Raw genomic sequence first — 26,217 nt, 5'->3', positions numbered from 1 at the left:
TGTTATTGATATACTGAAATAGAAAATAGTGCTGTACGCCTTGAAGCCCATGGCAATGTTCAAAAAGTCACTGGCTTGCAGGGGAGTAATAAGCTTATTAGCTGGCCCCTTTTCGTATTCTTTATAATTTGTTATATTAATTTTACAAAAAGATTGCCTAATCCACCAATGAAGAAACTAATATTTCGAACTCCGAGAAGAATTAAGTGAAGAAATGCTTAAATGTGCCTAGAATGTGTTATATTTGAGGATAATTTGAAAAAAACACATGATATGTGCACACTACAAGAAATGTGTTGATCTATGATGAAAATTTTATGACACATTTGTTCTCATCATAGATCTATGATGTTTCTGGCTGAAAACATCACAAAGTTTCATATCCGAGCAAATTTAGTGACAAAGTTACGGAACGTCATTAAAGTTGCCACTATAGCCAAAAAGAAATCGTCACTGATTGTTACATGGTGGTTTTGTGATGATATAAGCTCCGCGAAAACATCATAAACCAACTAGGGTCCCACATGTAAGTTTAAGCTAATAATAAATAGGCGGTAAAATAAAAAGGAAAATGTGCTCCTCCCGTGGGTCGAACTTGTTACCGATCGAATGGGAAGTCTTTACCGCGACCGGGTCCCACATGTAAGTTTCAGGTGAGTCTTTACCGATCGAATGGCCGGCACCACGCTTCACTAGCTTCACAAAGACTTTCGCTGCGTAGATCTACAACGGCCCGCGGTGGGAATGGTGCATCCTAGTGGTGACGGGAGGATGATTGCCCCACCTCCCGGCTACGAGAGGATGAGGAGCCACGATGAGGTCATCCCCTATCGGCCTAGGGAAGGGGATTTTTGGATTTGAGGATCTAGGTTGAACATACTGGATTCGTGATGTAGTTAGTTTTTAATTTGGATCGTATTATGGATTGATAGGTTCTTGTATTTTACTTGCTTCTAGAGGTGCTTAAGTAATTGGTAGCGGCAGATCGGAACCTCTTGACGATGATCTTATCGTTGTAGATCCTGTAAACAAGTGCGAGCACGGGTATGCTTTCCTTGTGAGGTATAATTGGACATTTGACAACCCTGGGCGCTGGTATGCACCCTGCAGTGATAACTTATTTCAATTGTAATAAACCTTTGTTGTACTCTTGATGTTAGTGTTATAAATGGAGAATTATATGAACATAATCGGTGTCTGCAGCGTGAAGGGCTGAAATGTGCGGCGTTTATGTGGGTTGATCCTAAAAGGGATGCTAGGACTAAAGGTATTCTGATAAAGCTGATGAAAAGAAAGGCAAAAGATGAAGAGGAAGCAAGGTTGTGGAAGGAAGAATGCGCAAAGGCTAACATGAAGCTTGAAGCGGCTGCCACTGAGCCGTAGAAGGTGAAGGGACACCTGTTACATGCCACAAATGTGGTGAAGAAGGTTGAGCAATTGCTGCTGCTGTGATGTAGATTAGGATAAGTAAGAGCGATGATTATGAACTTTTTAGTGATGAATATAATGGCTATGACATGCAATCTGATTATGCCGCTTTGTTTTAATCTACTTTTAATTTGATTCCAGCATATTTACCATTCAGAATCCAGATACGCTGCATAATTGAAGAACACTAATAATATAGATATTGGTAGTTTGTATACAAATGCATTGTTTGATAATACAATTGGTGGCTGAGATAATAAAATCTGGCAGGGTCCCACAACTCAATCTAAGGTAAAAAAGGAAGAAAAATGAAAAGGTAATAGTGTCCATAATAGGGATCGAACCTGCGACAACCTCTTATTTCTGAAGAGTCAGCACTACCACGGAGACATAATGCACTTTATTGTTTTTGAATAAGGCAGCTTCTTTATATTACAGTTCTAATAAGTGTGGTCCACTTTCCAGTTGTAGGCTAGAGCAATGGGTATATCTGCAATGGCGTACACTGCAAGGGACTCGCCGGCACGCTCCTGTTGGCTGTGGCAAAGACTTGAGCCTAGAGGCATCAGTGCGCAGATCTGCAATGGGCGGCAGGAATGACGCATCCTAGCAGTGAAGGGAGGAGTAGGAGCTACGGTCAAGTCAGTCCCCTATTTTGTGCCACTAGTTTCCCCTTTTGTCAGAGGGAAGGGGATTTCTGTAATTGGGGATTTTGGTTGAAGGCAGTATCGTCCTACCCTTAATTTTGCATTCCGATTGGTGTTAGAATTTGATAGGCTATAGTTTATGAAGTGCAAAACTAAATATTGATTTCAAGTTACAATGACTTTTATGAAGCATCCGAGTATTCCATTATCTTCTTCCGTTGGTAGCTACTGCTCGGAGACATCTTCCTGCAACACTACCCATTGGCATCCTGAAAACAAGTGCGATCATGGGTTGAGAGCTGTGTGAAGTATTCTTGGACCTTTCTCAATCCTGGCCGCCGGTTTGCTTGCTGCCCAAAGGTAATGGCTACCTACTTCACAGAGATTTTGGTTCTGTGGTTTCATGTGACTGTTGTCAACGGCGATTTGTAAAGGGACGTTTAATTTGTAGGAAGAAAAAAGCAATACGGTTACATGATCTGGGTTGATCCAAAATGGGATGATAGGGTCTTTGATGTTCTGGTGAAGTTCATGAAGAAGAAGGTGCAAGCTAAAGAGGATGCAAAGAAGTGGGAGGAAGAATTGGGAAAAGCTAAGTGTGAGCTTAGGGAGATTAGTAATGAACTCAAGACGGTGCGGCAACAACTTCAAAAGGCTACTGCCGAGCTGAAGTCAATTAGGAATTATAGGCACAATGTCAAACTCGCGCATGTGCTGCTTGCTTTATTTGTTGTTGTCGCAGGATTGATGCTTGGTGGCAAGGCTATTAAATAGATGGTTCAGAGGTGGGATGGTGCTCTTATATTTTGGTAGCTAATGGTACTTAGAGTGAAAGTACCATAGGATTGCCTTATGTTTCTGAACATTTTCCCAATGATGTATTTTGCAAGTGTCACTTTGGTTATGTTGCCTTATGTTTCTAAACATTGTGTCGATGATGTACTGTCACTTTTGCCAATCTCATTGCATGATTTCATTTTGTTGTTCCAAGAGTGCGACATCAACAAATAATAATGAAACCATGGATGAAACTCTGGATCTGCTTGGTTGTCTTGCCTGAGCTTGCCCACTAGCCTTGCTTGCCAAGACTTGGCAAGGCAATCCTTGATGTGCGGTAGTTGCTATCCACCACTGCGCTACTCAAATTTTTTCGACTAACTCCACACTCATAACATTTTAGTCCAATCTATTCACTTTTCTAACAACGAAATGTACGTCTAGCTTTGCCAAGAATCATAACCAATTGCATTCATATCGAGAGGCGTCAGTTGCCTAGCTTCCCAGGGAAGCCGGTGCTACTTCCCATGGAAGGCAAGGAAATCCTTATTTAATTGCCTTCTGAACCTCATTATTCCTTCTTTGTTGTCACGCGGCTCTCGTTGCCTATTTGTTGCCTCCGCCAACATCTCCCCCAATGGACGGTGCCATTCCTCGCGTCCCTCGCGCCCGAGCCAAAGCGACACAATGGCCATCCTTGACGCTCCCCCTCCCACTGTCCCCACCGCTCACCGTGATGGTGGGGAGATGCAGCGATTGCAGCGCGATGAAGGCATCACAGTGGAGGACCAGCTCGATGAGGTCTTGCATGCTCTGCAGCACCTGCGGGGGTCATCGCTGATCAGCCGGGGAGTGGTGGGGGAAGCCTTGACACCGCTGCTAGAATACCGCGACCCCCGTCTCCCACCAGGCGCCATCGCCACTTGAAGCTGGCGTGCAGTGGGTGGAGTACCCTAGAGGTTGGGCCGGCTGCGCAAGGGTCTCGTGGTCAGCCGCTCAGCCACTCATGTTAAGTACGCTTGCCACATTGACTGTCCTAGTGAGCGAGGGGGTCCTGCTGGACCCGTTCCTACTCGACGGGCTGGCGCCACCCATGATCATCGACGAACCGTACTGGATGGCTCCATAATCTTATACACCTCACCAAGAAAAGAAGGTGTCACTTTGGTTATATTGCCTTATATTTATCTTTGCTATGCTGTTAAGTAGTAACTTTAGATTTTGTTGCTTTGCTATGTTGTTATCTATTGTTTGTAAGATCAATGGACTGTTTCCTTTGGATGGAAGATCAATCCCCTATTTTCCAGTTCTGTTTAATGTTTCATTTAATTTGATTGTATTTGGAATAGTGCATCTTTTTATTAGAGGTTGAAAATCAATATATGATGAATATTAACAAATAATGTAATCCCATTAGGCTCTCTCTCAAAACCAAGGAATCTTGCTCACCTTGCCAAAATTCATACCATTTTCCTATAAAGGATCGAACATTTTGGTTCGTTTCCTTTATGATGGAAGATCAATCCCCTATTTTCCTGCTCTGTTTCCTCTCCCTCACCCTTTCCGACAAAGGATCCAAAATTTTACTCCCTCCTATTTACTTTTTTGATAATGGATCATACGTCTGTACATCTCGCCAAGAATAGCAAGTGTCACTTTGGTTATATTGCCTTATGTTTCTGAACATTGTGCCGATGATGTACTGCCAATCTTGCCAATCGCATTGCATGATTTTATTTTGTTATTTCCAAGAGAGCCACATCAACAAATAAAAATGAAACCATGGATCAAAAGTTTTAGTCCAGCCTATTTACTTTTCCAACAATGGAATTTTCTTCTAGATTCGCCAAGAATCATAACCAATTGCATTCAGATTGAATATTTGATACCACAGCCTGCGACGGTTGCCATACCGGTTCCTATTTCCATGCGTTCTTTGAGGAGTTGGTTGCCATCCTCGAGAGGTGATGGTTGCCTAGCTTCCCAAAGAAGCTGGCGCAACTTCCCATGGAAGGTGAGGAACTCCTTTTTTGATCATCATTTCCACTATCATCGGCGTCATCACCAGTTCCACTACCATCTCGTCCCCGATGCGCGCGCCTCACCATAGCAGACTGGCCGACACCATGAAGTGATCCGTCTTCCCCTCATCCCCTACCTCCTCCGGCTCCCCATCGTGCCGCCTCTCCTCCACCTGATCCCCCCGTGCATCGAGCGATCCTCCAGCGCCTCCTCGTCGTCGCGCTCCCGGGGTGGGTTGTCACCGCGCTACCACCGTGCCGCCACCCGCAACTTCACGGTAGCGCTATGGTGCTACGCGGTGGGGTCGTCCCACTACGGCAGCGCTTTCGCGTCAGGATCCCGCTTCGATACCGGCGACCCTGGGTGACCATTGCGCTCCTCGTCGGGATCGCACTCCGACGCTGCCGACCTCAACCTGCCGTTGCTCATGGATGGTCGCCACGGAGCCGCTAGGGACTCCCCGTCACGTTTCCAGCCTCTCCTGCGCCCTCGTCGCCACCTCAGAAGTTGACCTTGACGGTGACCCTTCCAGCTGATGCGTTCGACTTCGACTCCGACTCCCAGACTAAGACGGACTCATCTGATGACTGTCGCTGCGGCTACCGCACGTCCTTCCCCCGGGGTGACACTCTGCACGTCTTCTGCCACGCTTACAACACCTTTGCGTGCTCCGTCTGCCCTGGCACGAGGCATCGGTGGAGGATCCTAAATGAGGTCAAGGACCACGTCCTAGGGATGGCAAAGTTCGCGCCCCTGAGGGGAGAGAACAAGAAGAAGTGGAGCCGCCCCCACGTCATGGCCCAAAATGAAGGGTGGATGGAGTGAGCGAGCCGCGTCAGTGGAAGATCAATGTTGTTATCTTTGCTATGCTGTTAATTATTAACTTTAGATTTTGTTGGAACCCTAGCCATCTTTGCTATGTTGTTATCTTTTGTTTGTAAGATCAATGGAAAGATCGATCCCCCGTTTTCTAGTCCGAAGCTGAATCCCCTTTTTTCCTGCTCTGTTTGCTCTATGATGGGACATCGGCAACAATTTATTCATCTTCCTTGGTCCTTTGGTTTTCCCTGGTCATGATGCTGCTTCATAGCCTGTTATGCCATGTCTTGTCATGTGATTATTTATTCTCATCCCACCGCACCACAACGGACTAGAAACAACGGTTATCTTGTACTGTATATTTAGAAACAAATGATTATCTTCCCTCATTGGTTTTTTGAGTGGTTGAAAATCAATATGTAATGAAAAGTTTATTCCATCCTATTTACTTTTCCAACAACGAATCATACGTGTGTATCTCACCAAGAATCGCTATTTTTTATCATTGTACCGATGATGTATTGTAACTTTACCAATCGAATTGCATGATTTCATTTTGCTGTTTCCAAGAGTTCAAAGCTTTTCCTAGGGAGATTAATTAGATCGTTTATCTTTGCTATGCTGTTCTCTTACTCATATAGCTCAAGAGGCCAAGATGGATCAAATTTTATGTTTCATTTAATGTGATTGTAGTTGGAATAGCGCATCGGTTTTTTTGAAGGTTGATAACAATATGGAACATTAACAAATAATGTAATCCTATCTGGCTCTCTCTCAAAACCAAGGAAATCCTTGCTCACTTTGCCAAAATACAAACCATTTTTCCAACAAAGGATCGAACATTTTAGTTTGTCCTATTCACTTTTCCTCTAACGGATCATACGTTTGTACATATTTTTCCCAAAAATTGTAAAGAATTCTAATTTGTACATGAGGATTAACGTGGCAACCGTCCACGTTCCAGCGCCATGTAATATCACACCCTCCACATTCATGCAGCCGGTCTTCCTTGGTTCTCGTGTAGGCATGGTTACTTGAAACCAATTTATGCTATTCCTTGATTTGATTCCCAATGGGTCGTTCTCCTACTCGCATGCCCCTGGAAATCAAGATGGGTCGAATTTTATGTTTCATTTAATGAGAATATAGTTGGAATAGTGCATCCGTTTTTTGAGAGATCAAAAATCAATATGGGACGATTATTAACAAATAATGTGATTCTATTAGATTTTCTCTCAAAAGCAAGGAAATCCTTGCTCACCTTGCCAAAATTCAGACCAAGCATCTTTTTTCAAATACAGGATCGCAAATGTTAGTACGGCCTATTCAATTTTCCGAGAACGGATCATACGTCTAGTTGATGCTAATATAATGCATAAGAAGAACATACAAATCTTTCTCGCATGGATTACAAAAGGATTAAGGTAGAATAAAACTTCACATAACATCTTCATAAGTTATCTTGTAGTGAGAGCACTAATAGAAAAGGATTAAGGTTGCATCTTCTCCTTTTGGAATGATTCCGTTGCGTCGAGGTGGCATTGGATGTCGGTCCTTAGCACCTCCAACGCCCTGAGGAACACCGGCAGCTCGTCCGTCCGAGAGCTTCCACATCCACCTCCCACAAATTCTGTTTTCCTGCGCTCGTCTGAGCTGCCAAGATCTTCGACCATGCGGCAGCCTAACACGCCCTTTTCACCTTGGCCAGGAAAATGATCTCCTCCGCCTCCCACTTCATTCCGTCAACCCTGGTGGCGACCTCCCCCGCCGTTTCAGAACAAGCTAGAGACAGCGAGCTAAGGATCTCGGGGAGGTAGGTGCGGAGGATGGAGTCAGTGGTGGGTGTTCCGTAGGCTTTGGGCTCGCCGGTGGGGGAGAACGCGACGACGGCGATGTGGGCGCCGAACTCCTGGGAGAGGTCTTTTGCCATGAAGAAGAGTGTGTTCGTGCGCTCTGAGAAGCTAGTCTGGCTCTGAGCCATGCTGGTGGATTTGGGCATGAGGATGAGCAGCTCGTCGGGCGACAGAGGAGATTGGAAAGATGTAGGGAAGAGAGCAGAGGCAGCGAACAACAGGGAATTTCTTTTGGGCCTTAAATAGGGAGCAGAGTATAGAGGACTATCAACTTATATAAGAAGATACACAACGTAAGTTCCTCTATTCTGAAATAGTGATGAACAAACCATGACCGTTCTGATTAGATCGCATTCTTAAGTACACATACATGATACATCCACACAGATCCACACTTGTACGGTGGCACAGGTGCACACACACAACAACAATGAAACCATACAAATTTTAAATACTAAACTGGTGCACTGTCACCAGGCACCGACAGGCTAAAACCACTGATCCAGATGATACAAATAAAATCATCTATGTTACATGAAAGTGTCACAATACGTAGATGCAATATATTGGACATGGACATGGCAACGAAGAGACAATGGACATAGTCATGGAGATAGATATGGCATAAGCTTATTCCAGCATACCTGCGGCAGCATGGAATGCAGCAAAATGAGGTTCGCCATGGAGATAGTCCTCCAATGCACGATGCTTAGCCCTCGAGTCCAGGGTAACATGACTCAAGCGACCAATGCCAGAAGCATGTTGTAGGATGTCACGAATACGCCACATCCGGTGGGCAAAAAAGCAGTAAGGGCACACAAAGCGAGCATTGCAAAGCACACGAGTGTAACCGTGGTCCTACAACCAACCGAACTCAAATTTCGTCAGCTCCTCTGTTTCATCCTCGTCCGCTTCTTCCATGTCATACAGATCATATGGATCAACAAAGCTTGGCTGCTGCAGAGGTGGCACAACATCGAAGTTGTCTGCTCCATTCGCTTGACCAACCATCGTCCTACAGACACAAGCAATGATGGTAACCTATAAATAGATGCGGAAGCTATGAGCTCACCTCTCACAGGGTGCAGAACCAAGTAGGTCACCTAGCACAACCACTAAACAATGTGTGTAAGATGAAGAGCTGATGAGCAAAGGCTTTGGGGAGCACGCCTATTTATTGAAGCACCATGACCGATCAACAACGCAGTGCACCTTCTCCCAGCTCATGCCTCACCATGAAAATACGTGGGATGCTCGAAATACGTAGGCCTACACTGATCAGGAATCCTGCCACAAGTATAGGGTGGAATATGCAGGCTTTCGTTCATGGGTAGGCATGCGAAATATTTGGCAGGTAAACGAGTACGCTTTGGTCAAGATAAAAAGAAGGAAAATCCTGATATCCACATGAGTGAAAAAAATAGACGTGTAGGCATTATAATTGGAGAAAGAAGCTGTTCTCCTTTGTGGTCAGCGACTGGAAATGCACCCAGGTTCACTGAAGCATGGGCGTCTACTAGATATTCATCTCCTGCCTATGTTTTATGCAAGATGAAACGCACCCAGCTTTGCAAACAAATGGATCCGATAAGAGCGCAGAATATTGTCAGTGACCCCACAGCAAGTGCTGCTTACCAAATTTTCATTTCGTGCCCAGTAACTTGAAAGCGGAATCTTCAAATTCTGTATTCTCTCACCTCCCCCAAATAATAAAAACATGGCTACCATAGTGCCCCGCCAAACTCCCACCTTATATTTTCAAAATCAGCACTTTCCTCTCTGTTGGCTCTAAAGTCCAACTAGATCTGTGGTGGCGGCTGACCTTGGCGGCCGTGGGGTACCTCAGCGGCGGCGGCAAGCTCCACGGGCGGCGGGCATCAAGGTGCGGCATGGTCGGCGGTACTCTTGGAGGAACATCTCAGCGTCCTTGCAGCGGCTGTGCCCATGCTTGCGCAGTTGAGCAGTTGAGCAAGGATGTCATGCAAGCACTAGCTGCCCCGTCCAAGCATGGGCCACTACATCTTTGAGCTCCACAAGTGAGAATCTCATTTCTTTTCTCTATAGTCCCCTCCAATTTTCTGGATCTACATATGCTTCAGCGGAGAGCACTCTACTCAAGTTTATTTCTATTTGGAGTGGAGCCTAGTTACGCCTAGATGTGACCACGGTCCCCATGCTGCTGGAGTATTTCTTTAGAGAAAAGTAAATTTCTCTGTGTATTGTGTTAGATTTGAGGTCCTTCTCTTACCTGGCCGTTCTAGATCTATCTACAAGGCTGGCATCTGCTTTTGTATGGTCATGGTACATTTCTTATATCTAAGACAACTGACCAAATACTTATTGTGCAGGGCCTAGTATCACGTTCCTACATTGCTGAAATTTAATCACATCTCATGGTATGTAACTAACAAGTGATTATCCTGCTCATGTATTCTTTACTTTATTCAGATGCTTTGTTTAATATTGAAGTTTGAGTTCTACTCCTTTCATTTGTAGGCTAAAATATTGAAAACAATATTTGGGGTTGCAATACCAAATTCTGATCCTCATGATTTGTAGTCAAGTCCCTTCCTTGATTATGTGGCCATGCAGCCAGTCTCACCTACAAGCTTAAGATCTGAAGTTTCTTTGGGAGAGCTACAAGAAGCTGCAGAACTAAGATAACAAGTTGTTGAATAGGAGCAAATGTTGAGCGACTTGAAGATGAAGGCACAAGCTTCAAATGCAATAATGAAAATGCAGTTTGAGGAGATTGAGAGTTTGAAGAAAGCAGTAAGAGAAACTGAGGACCTCCTTTGTCAATTGCTAAACTTCAGAGGATAAGGTCAATGTGTTTCTTAGGAACCTGCTCATGTCATCCTAGCTACTTGTGCTGGTTTGTGGGTATTGTGGTTTGCACTCAATGTGTTTCTAGGCTAGCTTTGTTCTTTGTCAGAGAGATATCATGTGTAGTGGTTTGTGATCTCTTATGTACAATATGCTTGCGCTTGTTCTTTGGTCATGAATAATAATGTGTGAAGTGTGATGAGAAACATTTATTTGTATGTGTGGCATGTAAAGATTAATTGTCCTGTCAATTACCGAATTGATTTGTATGTAATATTAAATTAGATTATATTTTAATTAAGCGCTACCTGGGCTACACCTTAAAATAACCGGGTCCAAAATTTCATGGACTCGCCCCATCAGCCCATTATTTCATGGGCATAAACAAAGTTATGATGTCAGCATATGTTGCGCCTGATCCAAAGAGAATTGGGCCTAAACTAAGTTACGATGTTAGCAATTATTGGGCTCAGTCCAAGCCTAAATCAATCTATGACGACAGTAATTATTAGGCTCGGCACAACAAGTTGGGCCTAAATCAATCTATGACAACAACAATTATTGGCTTTGGTCCAACAAGAACTGGACCTAATTCAATCTATGACGAAAGACAACCGTCATACCACATCAAACTATGGTCCGACGTGGTATGCTATGTAGGAGCCAGTTTATGACGATATGTGGGACGAATTTTCATTCGTCATTATCTTAGTGACGCACCGAAATAAAGAACGTCACTAGTCGTAGTTTATGACGCTCGACTAATGACGAAGGATTTTCGTCACTCCCGCATCATAAATCACGGTTTATGATGAAAAACATGTTTATGACACTTTTTGTTCGTCACTAGTCGGATAATTACCGAATTGATTTCTAACACAAGAATCGATCAAGAGATGAAGACAAAGAAAATTTTCCAATAGAATATGCATCATGTTAGAAATCCTCCAAAATCACTATGGGACAAGGTATTATCCATTTATTTGCTTGTTAGGTGTATCACGTCACCCGCATGACGTAGGCATGTTAAGTGCATGCTGGCATGCATTCATTGATGACCACGTACGCGGAAGGAAACAAAAGCTAACAAACAGTGTCCACACACGCGAAGTCACTTGTTTGACGTTCCACCAGACGTAAGCATGCAGTACGGGCGAAGTAGTCTAGTCCCTTCGTTCCATAGCTTTTTTTTAATATTATTATGCATTGTATATCTAGCTAGAAAAATTAAAACGATCAGGAAGTACTTCAGGGCCTGGACTATCCATGAAAGTACGGACGTGCACGGTCGACAACGCTAGCTGCGTCAAAACATGCATATACGTTAGCATGCACGTTTTGCATGGATACAAGCATCGCATCTCATGACTACAAACTTCTTTAGTAGAGGGCTATAGGCTACATCAGTGAAGATGGATAGATACAGTTAAACCAGCAGTTGCGATTTTAGACATTGTTGTATCACGAGGACAAAAAGGAAACAGTTCGCCAGGTGAGTAGAGCATCGGAGGTCACTCCTTCGGATAAAAACAATAATAGATTTTGCTTTTATTTTTCCTATCATTTGTGCAATTATTTTCCTTTAATTTATTATCAACACATGTGCTAAAAATAATGTAAGACCTTGACTGGTGCCAGATGCTAGAACTATTTTTTTTCCTAATAAAAATAAAGCAGATGTTAGAGCACCCAGATTGAAAGAAATGCATGATTCGTTGAGGATTTGGTTTGGAAATCCTCCCATGACGTGGGCATTGAGGATAATATTCAGTGAGCAACCTCATATATAAGGAAAATGCGACTTATTGTTCCTGTAGTTTTAGTAGGCTAGCTGATGCAGCCGCAGCTGCAACAATCTCAGCCGAACACTGTTATAAAGTGTGGATCAATCAGCTCCTTGTAACCTGGCTTATAAAGAGGAGAAAGCCTCTCAGGACAGAACGAAAGAAAGAGCGGAAATTTCATAATAGAGATATTTGGCTGTCTATCAATGGCCTAAACCTAGCTAAATGCTCTATGACCCTTTCATCACTCTGCGAGGCTCTCGCACCTTCTAGTAAACAGCTGGCTCTCGATCTGGTGCACGCGTACATGCCTGTCAGAACTCAGAAAGCGTGATGCCGCCTCTCGCTGGCCGTACGTGACCAGGGGAAAGGCGCACGCACGCACGCACGTACAGGACAGTGAGGGGCTAGAAGGAGGATGAGCAGAGACCCACGGCTCTGCGCCTCTGCGAGCCCTCGCAGTCGCAGGTACACTGAGAGCGATCGAAAAGATGCCGGCCGGCTTTTGCAGACGTGTGAAGCAATAAAACTGCAATTCTGCAAAAGAATATGCCCAGTACGTACGTACCAGGCGCGCGCGTGCTCGTGCATCTCCCTAGCTGTCTAGCATGGCCCATGACAAGTAGCACGTCGTATAACGGTATAAGTATAACACACCACAGCTGGTACGGTGGATTAGACCGTTCCCTTCCGTCACGAATAACAAACCATATTTACAGAGAGAGATCGAGAAACAGTGAGACACGTAGCATATTTCTGTGCACGGCTTTGTACCGGACGCTACGACATTATCCACAGTTCGACACCATGCATCTAGAAACGACGTTACCAATAGTCCAATAGCCTCCAGTCCGTGTAGGCGTGTAGCCCCTACCCTTTTCGTAGCCCAGGCGCGGCATCTGCGCCCCTGACAAGATCGTTCGATCGATGATGCATCCATCGTCTATCCATCCATGCGTGTACGTAGCGCAGGCCCAGACGATGCACGCGTGCGGGTGTGGGAAATGTGTCCCTGATGCGGCATCAGATATTCAGATGGCGCGGGGGCTAGCTCTCCTGACCTTCCCTGCGTCACGTACGCCGGCGCCAGTCGCGTCGTCGGCAATTATTGGCGCGCCGCGCGTGCGCACGGGCGTGCGTCGTCCGTCGACGGGCACGCCGGGCGCGCGCACGTACACGGCAGAGGCGCGTCAACAGGAAGCCGCCAACGTACTGGCAGCGAGCGCCGACGACACGCATGGTCAGATCGATGGATCGAACGGCGTCGTCCTCCAGCTGGTTCCATCCATCCAATCCATCACGCTCTTCAGATGCTCACCACCAGCCAATGCCGCCCGACTGCCGCCAGCTGTAGCAGCTACTACGATCACGCACACGATCGATGCCTCCATTGATGTCAAAAGCCATATGGGGAGCTTCGGCTTCGATCTCCACGGTAATCATGTACAGCCACGGATTGTATCATCAACTTCCTTCCTAAGAACAAGCTAGGTACGTACGGCCAGCACCAGACAGCGGCAGCAGGGCAGCGCCGGTTACAACGTTGTAGCGTCGTGCTGCGACGTCGCACATGACATGCCACAACGCTGGCCGGCCGGCCGGCCAGCCAGCTAGCCACGGACGCGTCGCGTCCCGTCCGGTCCCGTCCGGTCCGTACCGTTACACGAGACGGACGTTGACGTTACAGCGTGGGATCATCAGAGGCGCGTGGCCCCCGCGCGCCCCAGAGCTACAGCGCTCGGCCGCCACCCCCCGACACGAGGAATTTCCGCAGCGTCCCATCCACCCGCCCATCAATTCACCAGACGCGCACGGCACCTGGGAAGGCCGGCGCCTCTCCGTCCTTCACCTCCGGACGCGGCCGTGGACGTCGCCGTCCACGGTGACGATCTCGTCGAGATCGGGTGGCGGCGCCGCCGCCAGCATGTGGCGCGAGCTCCCCATCCGCTCGCTGGGTGAAGCACGGATCACCTTCACCTCCCCGCCGGAGTCGGGGTCGGGGTCGGGGTCGCCGCCGGCCTTATTATTCCAGAAGGTTTTCTTCCGCTGGGTGAGCCAGCCGTGGACGGACTCGTGCACGTCCGAGCCAAAACCGTGGAGCTTGATCTCTCCGCCCATCTGAGTCCATTACAGATAGCGAGTCAATACACACTCCAGATTATGAATAACATCGATGGAGTTAACAAGGTTCTTGTCATGCTAATCGTAGGATTCAGGAGGTATGATAAAGGGATATATGTCTGGAGCTTACGTGAGTGACGATGGCGTATAGTGGCAGAGTAATGTAGCTGCAGATGACTTGAATGATCACTCTGCAAAACACCACACAGTTCATTGTTAGACTGATGTAAAGGCGGAGGCCGGAGGCTGCCTCCGTTATCTAAAAATAATGTATAGGCATGTTAGAGCAGAAATGCACAACACATAATCACTTCAAAAAGAGTATGACAGTACTTTCAACTTTATCAACTGCAAGGAAATGTGGGTACCGAATCACGCCCATGTAAATCAAAACCAAACAGGAGCTCCTAACAATTTCATAGTTTGTTATCAATCAATTCAGTACACCTGAGAGCACACTAATTGGGTAGTTATTTGTGTGCTAATGACACTCTTTCAAATAAGCCATGCATTTTGCAGGCAAAATTGAACTTTCACTGACCCAAGAACAAGTCTGGAAATGGCATAAGGCTTCCGTTCCATCATGCACGAACCGAACCCCTCTGATACCTATGAAGTGACCATTGTTAGCTCCAAGGTTCAATTCATGAAATTCTCAAGTGAGAAGTAGAGAGTGTAATGCACAATACCAGAACCCAGAAGAAGAAACCAATCTCAAACGAGTTCTGGAATAGGATGAAATGGATCAAATGAAGGACAAGTCCAGGATTGCGAAACCAGAAATGACCCTTGGATGGTTTTATGTTTGGAACCTCCTCCGTTTCATTTGATAATGATGCTGCTGCCTCTTGAGCCAATCGAGTAATAATGTGCTCTAGCTTGGCACCAACGATAAGCAGGAGCTGCAATTTACCCCTTCTCTTTAGAAATTCCTCTCATTCAAATAATTATTGTACTTATAGTTAAACTTCTTGGTATACATTTAGAATTCAAAGGTAAAAGGCCAAATATCTGAATTCAACCAACACGAAGCAGAAGGAAATGTTCCGTACTTACAAATAGAGGCAAGAAAGCTAACCAGAAGTATGTGTGCCATCCTGCATTTCACAACGAAGCAAAACATAAAGGGTGAACAGAATCACAACAGATAGCTAGTTAGATGTGTATAATGCTATGCAGTTGCAAGAGTAATGATAATTATATGTTTTTACAGGCATAACCGCATAACTCATTCCACAGACAAGTCAATGGTTCAAGTCACCCAAAAATGTAGGAGTTGGTATACAAATTACAGCATGTAAGTAGAAGCCATAAGAAGAGGTACTTGCTATAATGGGTACTTCTGCACTACAAATCTAATGATTTTAAGACATGAAGAAAATTATATGTTAGTAGAAGTACCGTTTATATTCAGCAACAGGAAGAAGATGACAAAAAGCCACAAATACCAGCTGCATGCAAGTAACTAACGTAAGATCACTTGTATATTTAAGCAAACTTGGACCTTTTCTCTGAAGACACCAACCTGATACCGACAACCCTCTTAAACTCGTGTTCAAGAGCACGCATCATGTATTTGTGGAAATCAAAGTCTGGTTTCTTGGGGTAGTGTATCTGAATGGAAAGAGAAGATATGTGCCCAATCAGCTTCAATAGAAATACAGGCAGATGTGTCAAAACTAATGAGAACGAACGAAACTGAAAAGTATATCATACCAAGACAAATGCTGATCTAAGAGCTTCATAATCTGATTTACTCACAGAATCATGAAATTGCTTCAAGAATGCAGTCTGCAACATGTTGTATAAAAATTTCTTCATAAGTTGTACATGAAGCACACTAATCAACAGAGATCAACATTAAAGATGCTTCAGAAACTCCCAAAAATTACTGCACCATGCCATAAACATACACATACAGATACTATGAGATGCTTACAAAGATAGTAATACAGGAGGTAGTTCATCACAATAAACTAAAATGGAATATTTACAACAATGAAATATGAGTAATTCAACTACAACACAGGAATGGTTTACATACTTTTAGGGACAAGTGTTTTTTAGAGCCAAAATCTTACCAGGCAACGGCCCTGCTTCTGATATATTTGTTTCCCCTAATTTATACTAAACATAATAAAAAATTGTTGGTTGCCATCCTCTAATTATGCAGATTTTTTTTTTGACAGTTACGAATGATGCAGATTTAGGTACTATGACATACAAACCATCTGTTATTTCATTGCCAGTTAATAGAAGTTCACAATTCTGTCTTTGGGACTTCTGCCATGGTAATGAAAAGGCATGCATTTAGTCAGAGGCATTATGCACAACTGCATGCTTTGAGATAAACAGTGAGCCCATATGTATTTTATTTAACTGAAAGGAGCAATATGATTGGATAAGCAGCTGACTTACTATCCAGCTTACAACAGTCAGCTTCATCCAAAATCCCTTTGTTCGCTCACGGACAAATTCACCTTGATGATTTCGATGTAGCACAGCACTCAATGGTGCATCTTCTCTTCCTTCAATCTTTGCTCGCTGTACTGCAAGCAATTTTCACCCATAGCGAAACAAAAACAGTGAGCTAAGAACATAGAAGTGGTAGTGATTCACCTAAAACCTGGAGGCAAGAACAGTTCTTAGATACAGAACTCCCTAGAAACTACTAACTAGCATGTCCAAATAAACACAACCCTATTATCAAGAGATAGAGAAAGATGATTAATGCCATTGGCAGAATCAGACTGCAATGCCCCAATATCATTGAGATTCTATGAAATACCGCTTGTTCTAAGATATCACAAGCTCATGCATCATTGGCTTGTTCTGCGGATTATGAAGTAGAGCATCCACCAGAACAGAACTAACAGAATAGACAGCAATAAAAAAACATATAATGATTGCAGGATTTGAAGAAATGACATGAGGAGCAAGGGAGATAAAAATGAACGATTTGTACAAGGAATGCGTTAACAGGCCTGGATGAGTTTAGGGTGGTGGAATTGAGGGACCTGGGACCCCCACTCCGCAGAAGTGAAAACACCCTACTTCAGAAGAAAACAAAATTTAAGAATGCAATCTGAGCCAATAGAAGGCTATAATCAAGAGCAAACTAATATAGATCACAGGTATTGGCCAGGCATACATCCCATTTCTGTTGGACATGAGGAAACATCTAATGCCTGAGCACATAATAATTAACAACTGGATGTAATGATGATAAAGTGTTCTAAAGAAGGTTCAGAGTACGAAAAGAAAGCATATGTGACTACAGGCATAATTCAATACGCTGAAAAGTTGGGAATGAAATGATTTTTTAGAAAAGTGGGAATGAAATGATAACTCAATTGGCGCGAGTGTATTTTCAAAGAAATTGAAAGGTTTTCGATCACATGAAGACCAGATAGAAATCTATGTCTGTCTTAATGTGTATCTTAAATACCACAAAGATAGCATGAAAGATCCAATATTTGTGCTCTACTTCATGCATTCAGGAAAACTATCTATCTTCAAAATAATCTACTATAGCGTTGTGTAACATAATGTAGGGAACCTGCAAAGTACTTCTTAATAGTAAATAAAGTAAACAACAGGATAGGGCAATGGCGCACATTTCTCCTGTATTTCTCGGTGAATTTCTTTCTCCCAGTGCTTCCACCTTCTCATCTATCAAGTTTTAGCCAGTATAAGTTAATTGCCCACAACATTATCATACAACAGAAATCTATCTTCACAGATATACCTTTGCTCCACCAAGTAATATTGTTGTGGCACAGAACACAACGTGGACTAAACCAAGTACAAATATGAAGATGTGCAGCTGATGTAATGCCTCCAATGATAGCAAGGGAACATCACCCTGAAAAAGAGCAAGCCTATTGATTCATTGATGGTCACTCTTGAAAAACATTTTCTCACAACACAACTTAACATTGCTTCAGGTGACAAGTGGCACAAAACTCTCGTGTCAGCATATTTTGCTGTAAATGAACATAACAAACAACCCTATGTTCACTTACCAGAAACAAAAAGATACAATTCCAAGAAAAAGGATCTGTTAGAGAGGTTAATATAATAGCATAGCAGGCTTGTTCGCCTGGGCCTTAGGCCCAGTGCTGCACTTGGCCCTTGGCCGTGCGCACCAGTAGATGAGGATAGGCATAGGGACATCCTACGGTGGTGATACTTCTATAAACCTACCTAGGTCTTCTCTGTGCCTATACATGTGCTTGTACCCTACAGCCATCAATCAATCTACTATTGTTATGCGCCATAATCTCGCTTACAGGATCTTAATATATGAAATTGTGGTATACCCTAACCTTTTTCTTGCAAATTTTGGCACCTTCTTCTTCAACACTGTGGTTCTTCCTCTTGCATGGGAGCATGAAATCTGTAGCAGTTTCTGGAATGCAAATATTAACAATAAAACCTTGGGAGAGACTTAGGACGAAGGAAATGAATCCGAGAAGCATTAGCTCTGCAAGCATAACCATAGAATCACATTAGACAAAAAAAATTCTGAGCAACATCACAAACTGAAGAAATTCTACCATGCTTTTGTCATGAAAACATTTTCCAACAGTTTGCACTGTTTCCTACAGTTTTTTTTTTTAATATAACCAACTAATAACAGTTTCCAAGCTATGCTAGTTTAGGGTCTGTTTGGTAAAGCTCCATCTGATTCTGATTTTCTATGAGAGTTGATTCTCTAAGAGAAGTGATTCTGTGGCTAAAAGTGATTCTCTTTGATTCTCTAGCATAAACTCTTACAATCAGGATGGAGAATCACTTCACAGAATTAGGAGAAGCTACTTTTTTCAGCTCCCAACCTCTTAGTTCATTTCAGAGAATCACTTAACAGAATCAACAGACAATCACTTCTCTCTGAAAACTGTTTGGCAGAGCTCCTGCTGGATTCAGCAGAGAATTAGCTCTGGAAGCTCTGCCAAACGCACCCTTAGTATCTTCACAAAAAGATAGATGATCCAGAATTGACTACGGCATACTGATAAATGTTCACATGAATCGAAGATTTCTCCAGAATGCTACCTTCTTTTAGTCTCTGTAGAGCTGAAAACAGTGCTTTCTGCTCCTTGTGTTTCAAATACTGCACGAGTAAAAGGGAAAAGACATAAGGAGGGAATCAAACAAATTTGTTCAATATTCAAATTATAGTCGAAACATGATTGATATACTTATATACTACTACTCTTTCTAAATGTGCAGAGATCAAAGTTGATCGCTGCCATTATTGTCATTTAAATGGATTTAAAAATATATATATCTTAACTCTTAAGTCATCCAACCTGAAACAGCGGCCAGGCACTCAACTATGGAAGATGTAATTGTCATAACTTTCCATCTAATGAAGAATAATTTACTAAGACAAAAAGAAAAGTGACTGGATATTTGAGTCAGTTGATAATTAGGGAGACAAATACAATTATAAGGTAATGACATTGTCTTGCCAAAATGAAATCAGTGTGATGGGTGAATGGACAAATTTGAACTCCTACTACGTAATTCGGATCAAAGATACTATAGAGATATGTGATGTAGCCTATCGTGCAAAGTTGTCTAGGTTTCAAACTCCCTTTAGAAACAGGGGAAAACCTTAGATCTAAAGCAGCCTCACGGGTGAGGCTGAATCCCACATTCTGCCCAATTTCAAACCCGTCTAAAACAGGTCAAACTGTCAAAGGCAGATGAGGAGTACCAACTCAAATGCAACGCCCATGGCATCTCAAGCTCACCAAACCAGCAAGCTCACTGCAGGCCAGGCATAGGCGTCGCGAGCTTGTGAATCGATGGCAGAAAGGAGCAATACATTTCCCGTCAAGTGTAGTCCAAAAATTCGGCCATTCTATTCTAGCAATACATTTCCTCGAGTTTCAGAGCACGCACGTACCTTTCCGAGGTAGTGGAGGAAGCGCTCGCCGGCGAGCGAGATGGAGACGATGACGAGGCAGACGGTGGCCACCACCCAGGTGGGCGTGTGCTCGAGCGACGCCTCCTCCCCCATGGGCCCTCCGCCGCCGCCTCCACCGCCGCGGCCTGCCGCTGCTTCCGATGCTGCCGGCGCGTCCTGTCCCCCGCTCGCGGCAGCCCAACCATTGGTCGGCTAGCGAAAGGCGCGCTGTTAAAGGGGAGGGGCGGGGGGGGGGGGGGGGGGGGGGGGGGCACACGGCGACGCCGGGCGGCGGCCGCGGCGGCAAGGAAGGAATCAACCTCCCACGGTTGCCTCCCGCGCGCGGCCACCTGCTGGATTCCATCCCCGAGCTCGCGCAGTGGGTAGGGGGCGGTAGGCGAAGTTGCTTTGCTTCGGCCGCCGTCCTCCTCCCCGATGCCACGCCACGGCAACGGCTACCTCCTGCCCCGATCGTCGTCATCACGAGGTGGCGCCGTGGCGGGCTGGCGGCGGAGCGTGACGTGCGTGCGGTTCGCTGCGTCGGCAGGCCCACGCGAGGTGGGCTGGCGGTTCGCTCGGTTTGTGTATTTGGGTTCGTGAGAGGTTGTTGCCTCGTTGGACCGCTTTCTCGCGTTTGGGCTTCTTCTATGAGCTGCAACCTCCTTGGTATAGATTTTCCCTCAGCCCACTCGGTCGCTCCTGGTTCTCAATTTCCTCAGCCCATATCCGACGCACAAGAGAGTGGGCTCGACGCAATTTGCATAGTAACGCAGAAGGTCCACAACGGCCCACGCCCCCGCCGTCCTACAGGCGCCGTTATCCTCATTATATAAACTGGATTATAAGGGTAGTGGGTAAAAAACATCGTAATATCATTTTGGGATCTGAATTATCCAGATTACTTGTCGACTCAAAGTAATCCTCTACCATAGTATCCATTACAAATAATCTAACTTATACACCTCTATCCTTAAATATATAACGTTTAGAACAAACTAGTTAGTTTAAAAATGAACTAATTTGCTTGTCCTAAACATCGTATATTTAAGAATGGAGGGAGTATAATTTATATGGATGATATGCCACGCCCCCTTGGCTGGGGCCAAGGTCTGGAATGGCTGCATCTCTCCACACCACGACCAATCACACTTAGAGTGCTCGCTGCAGATTTTTTTTTTCTTCTATAAATTCATAATTTTGTTATATTTATAAAAATAAAATAACTTACAATTTTTTTAAACGGATAAAGTATACAGCACGAGGGAGTGCTCCCATACGCTCTGGAAGAAAGCTCAGCTGCTTTACGACAACAAACAAGTAACCACCCACGCACCAGGCCACCACTCGATGCACGACAGACAACAAAGAGTGGTGGGGCTGGGCGGCTGGGCGTGTACGCATCACGTCCGTAATGCTCCCCGGCGTCATGCAATTAACGGCCAAATGCTTGGGCCAAACAGTCGGCAGCGAATATTGAATACCAGGAAGATTGGCGCACTACGCTGCGCAGAGGCTCATGCAGGAGAAAAACGGGCTGTTTCTGTTCAGCTGTTTTGAAATGGGCTTTCCGGGTGATGTCGTCAGTGGTGGTTGGCCGATTGAGGCGGCGCTGCAATGTTTAGCCTTGACAAAGCTGGAGCCTCTCTGTTCCTTTTTCATGCGGTGATCTAGCAGCTGAAGCATCAGTGGATAGAATGCAGAGTAGAAAGGTACTGCATCCTAACTAGGGTCCATTATGTTGCAAACAGAGGATATATCACTAAACATATTCGTACTTTCGTAGACCATTCTGAGTAGCGGTTCACTATCCATTTATTTACGTAGGCTGGATTGTTGTTCATCTGAATTAGTAAGATTCAGATGTCTTCTGGTCTTTCTCTTACCTGTCCCATGAGTATCACTATACAGAGCAGGAATGCTGAATCTATTATGCGGAAGTACATATTAAAATATTTGCACTATTGATTTCAATCGTGCTATGACGTTTGTACATGGCGAATAAAGTAGGTTGCAATACAAAATACTGTAGATTCATCTGAATTGCAGTGTGAATTGGGTGGGTGCAAAAGAAGGGACTGTGACAGTGGGAGCTGGGAAAACCTTGGATCATCTTCACTCAGTCTCTTTAACAGCACATAAGAAGGCACATTTTTGGCAAGTTAAACTGTAATTAGAACTATTTGTATTCTTTCATTTCGTGAAGATACAGGTTGCAAGCAGTAAAGTCAGATTTATCAAAAGGTTGAGCTATAATGTGAATATGTGATAAGACCTGCATATCCAAAATTATATGTAGCTGAATTTGCCTTGGCTTTAGAATATACATGTCACCTGGATAGACATCGACAATGAGGATACAGAAATAAGGGGAATAGAAAACATAAAGTTGGATGATTGACTTGGAAGGAAAAATTGCAGAGCATTGGAAAACAACCTGCGTCTCCAAAATCATGTGTAGCTTGGCTTCAAAATAGACATCTCACCTAGGTTTATATGGACAATGAGGATACGCAGTATGAAAATAAGGGAAATAAAACCTGAAGGCAGCAGCACGGACCACACACATCAACTGTTATGCTCCAAGGAAAAAAAAAAGATTTTTACCTTGTGGCTCAGCAATCATGGCTGTACACTAACGTATGAGACCAATCAAACTGAAGCACAAGATCTGCAGAAACAGAGGGCCACACATATTAGCTATCAAAGAAAAAAATTTCAATGGAAAAGATCTATGTTTTGTATCTGCAAAAAAAAGGAAGGTTGACCCTACTCTTCTATTATCATAATGTTTCAGAAAAAGGAGATTCACATTGCTCGGGGCCTAATCTCTGCAGTAAAACGAAAAAAAATGGAAGTTATAGCTGCATTTGAAACTGGAATTAAATTAGAACTCAAACTGCACTAATTCATAATGGAAGAAGAAAACCTATACCTATGCTTTTCCACTAATCCCTATATCAATTACAAATAAGCACACGTGAAATGTTAATTCAATTATATTAGACCGAGAAAAATGGGGCAGCATGGTAGGTCAGATTGAAACTCACAAACAACAGTAAGCCTTTGCAGGTGCAACCCCAAGTATGTTTGTAAATGATATAGGTTCACCACAATATAGATCTGGGCACTTGTCATAGACACATAGTCACAGCATTTCTCCAGTATATATTTTTCTTGTGTCGGAGAAGGTGTAACAGTGCAAGGGTGGAAAAATGTACATCACCTTCTCCTAGAATTGCAGAGTGACACTTCTCTCTTTGTAGCTGTTACACAGCCTCTCGTCTTTATCTAATTAAGTCAAATTAGGCTATAAGATGCTACCTGCAGCAGTTTACATTCAGTAGAAGGCAGTACATGTACTAAGAACCTTAATGTGATAATGTCATATATCATATATGAGTCTGAAGCCCCCTTGATTAGTGTAGCTTGCAGTCTAATAAAATAGCTGTTCTAGAATTGTCATATGGAGCTATAGCAAAGTACTTGCACAGCCCTATGATCCCAAGTTATAAACAGAGCATGGAAAAGAAAGTACACTGGAGTAGATCTAGAATTATCTCTTTTACCTGAAATCTATCCTTCCAAAACCTCTGTCCTACTGTATTAGTATTAGATTACTCGCTACCTTGGTGATCTAGAACAAACACAATTAGAGCACCAATGTACCAATTAGAGCATCAGAACAACCAAGTGTTACAGGTGTCTATTTCAATCATGTTCAGTTACAAATCCTGCCTCAAAATCTCTTATTTCAGACTTTCAGTACATCATCGCGTAGCTAAATCAATCAAGCATGCAATTGAGCTCTCAGGGCATTTGCATCACGTCAAGTCCAACCGTAGGACCATATAAGAGAAATGCAGATAATACAGTGGTTCAGAGGAGGACTAACGGGTAACAGAGTGGTAGATAAGCCTACGCGTCGAGCGCCGGTTAACAAACAGTAGCAGAGGCCCTGGAGGGCAGGAGTCGTCCTTTTGTCACGCGTGAAGCCTACGTGACTTGTCTAACACGTGTTGAGCGCTGGTTCGATGACAGCGTAACAACGACTTTTTTTAGCTTTTTTTTAAAGATTCTTACGAATAGATTCCTGACGGAAACATTTCAAAATCTAGATCCTTAGCTTGACACTATCCACACTAGCATCAAGTTTACACGTCTCGGCGCTAGAGGATTTAGCGCCAAGGTCGTCGGTGATGTGGGTGCTGACATGGCAGGGGCTTGGCGCATGCGTCGATGGCGTCAAGCTTCGCGCCGTAGATCTTAGCGCCGAGCTGTTAACCCATAGCTCTTAGCGTTTCAAATGAAACATGTATCATTATTCCAAGGAGCATGCAACAAATCACGCTATGGTTTAGTTGGTTAGGATGTGTGTATCTTATCCTGAAAGTCTAAGTTTGAAACCTAGCATTGAATCTTTTTTTTTTTGCTACATTTTAATCTTTTTTTCCTCCCTCCCTCCGCGGGCGCGGCAACGAAAAGATCAGCTATATCAATCGATCAGTTAGCTTCCAACCAACCAACGCGATCAGTTATCCTATTTGGGAAGCTAACTAACAACACGCTGTTAGTAGATCAGCTATATCAATCGATCAGTTAATTCTTTTCACGTGTCTACGGAAACTGACCATATTCATGCAAGTTAATAAGCGCAGTCCCCTTCTGTGCATGGACACTTCAGAGTCAGCATGCAACGCATCGATTATTAATTCGCGACTAGTTCGGTACGGGATTGAAAGATTCAGATGATTGTTGAGCTCACACCGATTAGGACTAGTTTCTACTAACAGCGCGTTGTTAGTTAGCTTCCCAACCAACCAATTAACTGATCGATTGATATAGCTGATCTTTTCGTTGCCGCGCTCGCGGTGGGAGGGAGAAAAAAAGATTAAAATGTAGCAAAAAAGATTCAATATGCTAGATTTCAAACTCAGACCTTTATTTAGGATAAGATACACACGTACTAACTAGCTGAATCCTAGCGTGATTTGTTGCATGCTCCTCGGAATAATTATGCATATTTCATTTGAAACACCAAGAGCTATGGGGTAACAGCTCAGCGCAAGATCTACGATGCCAAGCCCCCTGCCATGTCAGCACCAACGTCACCGACGGCACAACGACCTTAGCACCAAACCCTCTGCCGTCGAGACGTGTAAGCTTGGCGTCAGCATGGATGGCGCCAAACTAAAGGTCCAGATTTTGAAATGTTTCTACCAGGAATCTATTTGTGAGAATCTAAAAAACAAAGCTAAAAAACAAAAAAAAAAAGTCGGGTGTAACAACAGTAACAGAGGCTCTCCTAAAGCAGCAAGATATGGATACTAGTAATATGATTTTATTAGTTTCCTCCCAACATGGCTCCGAAACCGCCTGCCTAACACTTACCATACCATCCATTATCCATCTATCACGTGCATGCGTATCCACGCACTCATCATCGGTCCGTTTGTAGTGGCGCAACAACAAGCCGTATGGCCGGCCAGCCGGCACCACCACCACCGGCGGCCACACAAGGCAATAGGCATGTGTGTATACTGCTCCTAGTATATATAATGGTCACTGAGGGCTTTCGAGACCACCGATACCTAAAATGAGTTAGAATCTGAGAGTTCCAGCCTACCACCATGGGCTCGCTCCCGTTACGATCCGAATTCATATTCTCCACACAGAGATTTTTCTCTCTCTCAAATACGTAGAAAATAAAGTTATGTATCCGTCCAAAATTGTAGGTCGTTTTCACTCATCCAAAATAGTTTTTCTATGCAGATATAGTGTAGGTCTAGATGCATAATGATATTTATGAATCTAGAAAAATCGAAACGAGCTACAATTTGATAACGAAGGAAGCAGAAAAGATTCTCCGTACAGAGATATTAATATGTTACCTAATCTAGCTAAATGGAAAGATAATGTGACCACAGCCTGCGTGCATGCATGCCTTTTGACCAAGAGTTGACCTAGCTAGCACGTAGTGTCGGCTTACCGGCTAGGAGCCTAATATGAGTAGCATTCTTCTACAC

At 44.0% G+C, this 26,217-nt stretch overlaps 1 protein-coding gene across 1 annotated transcript; it reads right to left on the bottom strand.

Moving 5' to 3' along the window:
• Positions 1–13,546: 13,546 nt before the first annotated feature.
• Positions 13,547–20,606, bottom strand: LOC101781741 (MLO-like protein 13). Its single transcript, XM_004965846.3, has 14 exons — positions 20,195–20,606; positions 19,336–19,393; positions 18,606–18,763; positions 18,026–18,142; positions 17,895–17,949; positions 16,696–16,826; positions 15,994–16,068; positions 15,803–15,891; positions 15,679–15,728; positions 15,334–15,374; positions 14,967–15,179; positions 14,819–14,886; positions 14,408–14,468; positions 13,547–14,274 (listed from the first exon to the last, which is right to left on the bottom strand). The coding sequence occupies exons 1-14, from the start codon at positions 20,306–20,308 to the stop codon at positions 14,002–14,004; spliced, it is 1,503 nt and encodes a 500-aa protein (XP_004965903.1). The 5' UTR covers positions 20,309–20,606; the 3' UTR covers positions 13,547–14,001.
• Between the last annotated feature and the right edge of the window lie 5,611 nt (positions 20,607–26,217).

The sequence above is a fragment of the Setaria italica genome, chromosome IV (assembly GCF_000263155.2).
Source record: "Setaria italica strain Yugu1 chromosome IV, Setaria_italica_v2.0, whole genome shotgun sequence".
NCBI lineage: Eukaryota > Viridiplantae > Streptophyta > Magnoliopsida > Poales > Poaceae > Setaria > Setaria italica.
The sequence above is the reverse complement of the archived record's forward strand: the minus strand, read 5'-3'. Positions and strand labels throughout refer to the sequence as shown.